General features: G+C 42.8%; 1 protein-coding gene across 1 annotated transcript in view; it reads left to right on the forward strand.

Moving 5' to 3' along the window:
- LOC104492544 (fructose-1,6-bisphosphatase isozyme 2-like) overlaps nucleotides 1-1,106 on the forward strand; it is a gene marked incomplete at its 5' end in the record, with an annotated part of 11,124 nt that extends 10,018 nt beyond the window's left edge. Inside the window, one exon of the mRNA XM_010135117.1 lies at nucleotides 862-1,106. Within this exon, the coding sequence (XP_010133419.1) occupies nucleotides 862-1,056 (195 nt within the window). The remainder of the gene's footprint in view (nucleotides 1-861) is intronic.
- Between the last annotated feature and the right edge of the window lie 3,413 nt (nucleotides 1,107-4,519).

A 4,519-nucleotide genomic window follows, 5' to 3' on the forward strand; every position in this document is an offset into this window, starting at 1 on the left:
TCTTTCCCTGGAAAACATTCTCTGTTTTGCACATGTTAAAAGCGCTTTAAACATAGTATATACTTACATTGTTGTACCTGAGCACTTCATAGACAGTCGAAGATTCAACTTGACCTACAGAAATAATGACTATTAAAAAATAACCAGCTATCATCTATGCCCATTTAAAGACAAATTTTTGGCACTTGTCCCAAATAGGTTTGCATTCCACCGGAACACAGGGACGCCAGCGGGGACATTTTTAAAGATGTGAACAAGTACCAAGGTCTAAACCAAAAGTGCTTCCAAGCCAAAAGGAAAAATTTGCTTTTAAGAATCTGAACACAGAGTCGCTATCTGGATGAGTTTAGGCCACTAATAGCTACTAACATTTCTGAAAAGCAGCAACCAAATCTTGAAACTTGACTCTGGGAGCATCAAATTTCAAACTCCGAAATATCATGACCAAACACAATATGATTACCCCAAGCTTTGAGGTAAAATGTAAAGCCTGTTCATGAGAAGAGATTCTGGCTTTTCTTCCCGGTATTGTTAACTTTGCTGGCTTACCTCTTTTGCCGACGCCTGTGTGCCCGACAACTACTTTTGACATTTTTGACAAACTGCTGCTGCACATCAGTACACCAGCTTGGAAACAATGGTGGTGAGATTTGGATGTGGGGTCAGAGCACTTTCTCAAAATGGAAGGTGTTAAGGGAGGTGAGAGGAGGAGAGGGAAGAAGGAGGGGCTGGCTGAGAGACATTGCTACTCATGTTAGTTGAATTTTAGTGCAAAATTTTCCAAAATCACAAAAAAGTAAGGTTAGGTTCCGGTAAGTAAATTGCCCCGAAGGCAATCACATGTTCCCTCTTTCCTTCCAGCTCCGACTTCTCTACGAGTGCAACCCTATGGCTTTCATCATTGAGCAGGCAGGTGGGATGGCAACCACAGGGACTGAGGCGGTGTTGGATGTGAAACCTGAAAGTATTCACCAGAGAGTCCCTCTTATCCTCGGTTCTCCAGATGACGTGGAAGAATACATCGCTTGTGTACAGAAACACCACAAGAGCAGCTAAAGGCTTTTCCACATCAGACCTTGCTCACCTGCCTTCAGTCTACAGGAAAAGCCATACCTTTCAAGTTGGTGGATTCTAGCAATTAGCACCCATCTCTCAGTGAAAATACTGCTTTACGAGAAAAAGAAAAATAGTGAGAATGGCTGGGGGGATAAACAACATCTTCATTTCTCTTTGCAGACAAATGTAAAAATCCTTTAACTCTGATTTATGCAGTGCAAATGTAAAGACAGAGGCCTGATTGCTATACAGAAGTTACTTTATATAGTATTAACAAAAGGAAGTGTATTTTGTCAGTACTCTCGTTTGATCTGAAGCTTTACGTCTGACATTGTGGTTGGCATTGTTTGAAACAGGATTTTCACATCAACGTGTGCAGTGCCGTTATCTGGATTTTCTGTCAGAGGTTTTGTCACAGGTGCTTTTCATCTTGACAGCCCTGAGAAGACTAGAGGTCTTGTGCCTTCTGGAACAGTGTTTTTAAGCTCCAAATTATATATGTTTCCAGTAATTAATAAATATGACAAGGCTGCAGTGTTGCCAGGGTATTTCATTAGAACAGGAAAATGCCTTGGCCTGTTTACAGACTGGTAACCTTCAATGGCACAAATTGCAATAAAACATTGCTACAGATGCCACCTTCAGATAATCCCTGTTCCCCATTTATCAGTTGTCCTCTGCAACAGAAGATGAGCTCTTGCCACACAGCAACTGTTCCACCTCCATTTTCTTTTACTTTCAAAAGTCATCATTTCAGACTGAAACTTGCCCTTTTATACGTGTTACGGTGCCGTTTCTAGTCACCTCCAGCACAGCTGTCCTGTTGGTGCCCTAGTGCCATGTCTCAGACTTGACACCACCTAAGGAGATGGGGAATCAGCTCTAAAACTAGCAGGCGTTCACTGACCAATGAGAGCACAAATAATTAGCTAAAATAAATGTATGATTATGGTAAATGATAAGGGTGTGAAAACTGGGCTTAAGGTCACTTCAGGTATTAGACATCCTGATACTTATAATCCTCCTGTCTCATTATGTGGACGTTTCATTTGGCAACCACCTTGTCATAAGCAACTCCCGACCCATCTGCTCATTTTCAAACCTGCTCCACACCCCCCAGCCGTGCTGGTACAAGGACAACCTGTGAATTAATTTAGGACATAGGTAGGAGTTAAACACACTTCTGTCAAGCAAATCCAATGTTTAAACTTAAAACTACATTCTATTATTCATAAAGAAGAGGCCGGCTGAATAAATGAGGACAGAAAATTAACAGGACAGGTATTGTTATTCCAGGGATGAAATCGGGATTTCAGTACTGCTTCAGGCATGAACGCACTCTTTCTGCAGGTCCTTATCTGGCACTCTTTAAAGCTGTATCGCTGACAACTACCCAGCATCAGCAAGTACTGTGTGTTCTTGTTTATTCTGTTCCTCCTTGTGTTCTTCCGGAATCTCTGCTATAAGCAGCAAAACACAAGCAACACTTAAACCCTGGAGAGTGAAGAGGAAGCAGGAAAAACTGTGAGGGTTTAGGTAATAACCAGTTTTAAACTGGAGAATGCAATGGTGCATTCTGACTGTGAAAGCTGGTAAAGCAGTTTTCCTGCAAACAAAATATGCATGAAGCATATATGTGCATATATATATGTTTATGTGTATATTTTATATCTCTTTCCCCCCCTCCCCACCTCCACAATCTCCATGTAAGAAAACAAATAGTTGCTGGTGTCACCAGTTTATTGCGTTTTTTAATCAGAAACCTAAACCCAGGCATAATTCCAGGCTAGTCTGGTAAGCTAACAATACCAGTACTGCATCAGAGAAAGATCACGTGTAACCTGGTCTTGTTTCCAAGCAGCCAAGCGAGATGATTAACGACAGAGCAAGAACAGGGACTTGGTACTCACCAGTGTAATAATAACAGGTCCTCTAAAAACAAACGCATTTAAGGGAAATGCTGAAAGGAAGTTTGCATTGCAGTGGGTATACACACTCCAGTGACTCGAGATCACAAGTGTCCTTGTGCTGGCAGTTAAACTATCTGTCCTGCCACATGTCTGTCATTCAGTGTCCAAGCGCCAGCATAACAGCACCTGGGTTGCTTTCACTGAAGTACGATTTCACAGCAAAACCTACCACCCGCTGCTAGCCTTCCTGTGTTTTTTTTTTTTTTCCCTGAGTTTGCACAACAAGCACATATTAGGGGAGGAGCTAGTGCTGGGACACCAGTCTGACAAATTTGGCACCAATCTGCAATGTGGGCAGCTGTGATACTCAAAGGATCACGCTTTGTGGGCTGCTGGGTGGCTGTTATCTACAACGAGAGCAGTATGCTCCCTGTATAGACAACCCACGCAAACCTCAAATGCAGATTAAGAAAGCAGTAGCTTTGCTCAGTGTGAACTGTGGATTTTCTTTGCCAGAGTCCCACTTTGACCTACTGCACTTGCAGTTTTCCTAAGTACTTGTGTGTTCTCCGCCACACCTAGCAGAACCCTGCAACCAGACTGCTCTGCAGAGTCCTTCTTAAACCCCCAGGATGGAGTTTAAAGTTTCCCTTACCAGTGTGACACCAGTTTAGACCATTTCTCCAGAACTCTCTGACAAACCATGGTGGGGGTCAGCACCTACAAAGCCCTTGCAATACTGGACCATGACTTCCCTTCATGGTCAGCTGCCAGGACATTCAATTAGCTGACAAAACAAGATGTAGCATTTTTAATTCTTTTTTTTTAAGAATCCAGAGATTGTATTTAGTGGTTGAAGTGGTGAGAATGGTGACAATCCATGAGCTGCCATCAGTGCTGCCGGGAGGAGCAGGGAGGCTAGCACGGGCCAAAGCTTACGATGAAGGTGCTCTGACTCTGGCTCTACTTACAAAGGGAGGCGGTGCCTGATAGGATTTCTCAGATACTCATCAGCATGATACATAATTGAAAACACATGGAAGCAGCAAGAACGTGAAGGAACAGACATACCTTTACATATCAGTTCACACACGTGACTTGTGCATTAGTATTTAACGGTTTCTTTACAAAAAATTACATGTAAACCAACACCAGCTTGATTTCTTTTACTTCGTATTACTTTTGGAGGAAGATGTGGAAAGGAAAGTCTACTAGTTGTATTGTACCAGGTATGTAACGAACATGACAGTTCTTAAAGCTCTGGCTCCCAACTTGTTGCCAAACCTAATTCTTATTTCCAATTTCAGGGCACTTTTGCACCTATTTCAGAAGTAAAATAAACTACCTTAACCTGGTGGTATCCAAAACCAGAAGAAAACACAGAAAACGCTCCAGTCTCTAATGAACGTGCAATTGTTTGCTAATTGCTGTCTGGAAATTAAGTTAGTCTGAACAGCCATCCACAGAGAGTTGGCCTTGTGACTGCAGTCACGAGATGGGGGATCAGGGAGCAGGCTGGGGCTGGCAGGCTTCCCACCAGCCCCGTGGCACCC

This window comes from Buceros rhinoceros, unplaced genomic scaffold, assembly GCF_000710305.1.
Source record: "Buceros rhinoceros silvestris isolate BGI_N320 unplaced genomic scaffold, ASM71030v1 scaffold20234, whole genome shotgun sequence".
NCBI classification, from domain to species: Eukaryota; Metazoa; Chordata; class Aves; order Bucerotiformes; family Bucerotidae; genus Buceros; species Buceros rhinoceros.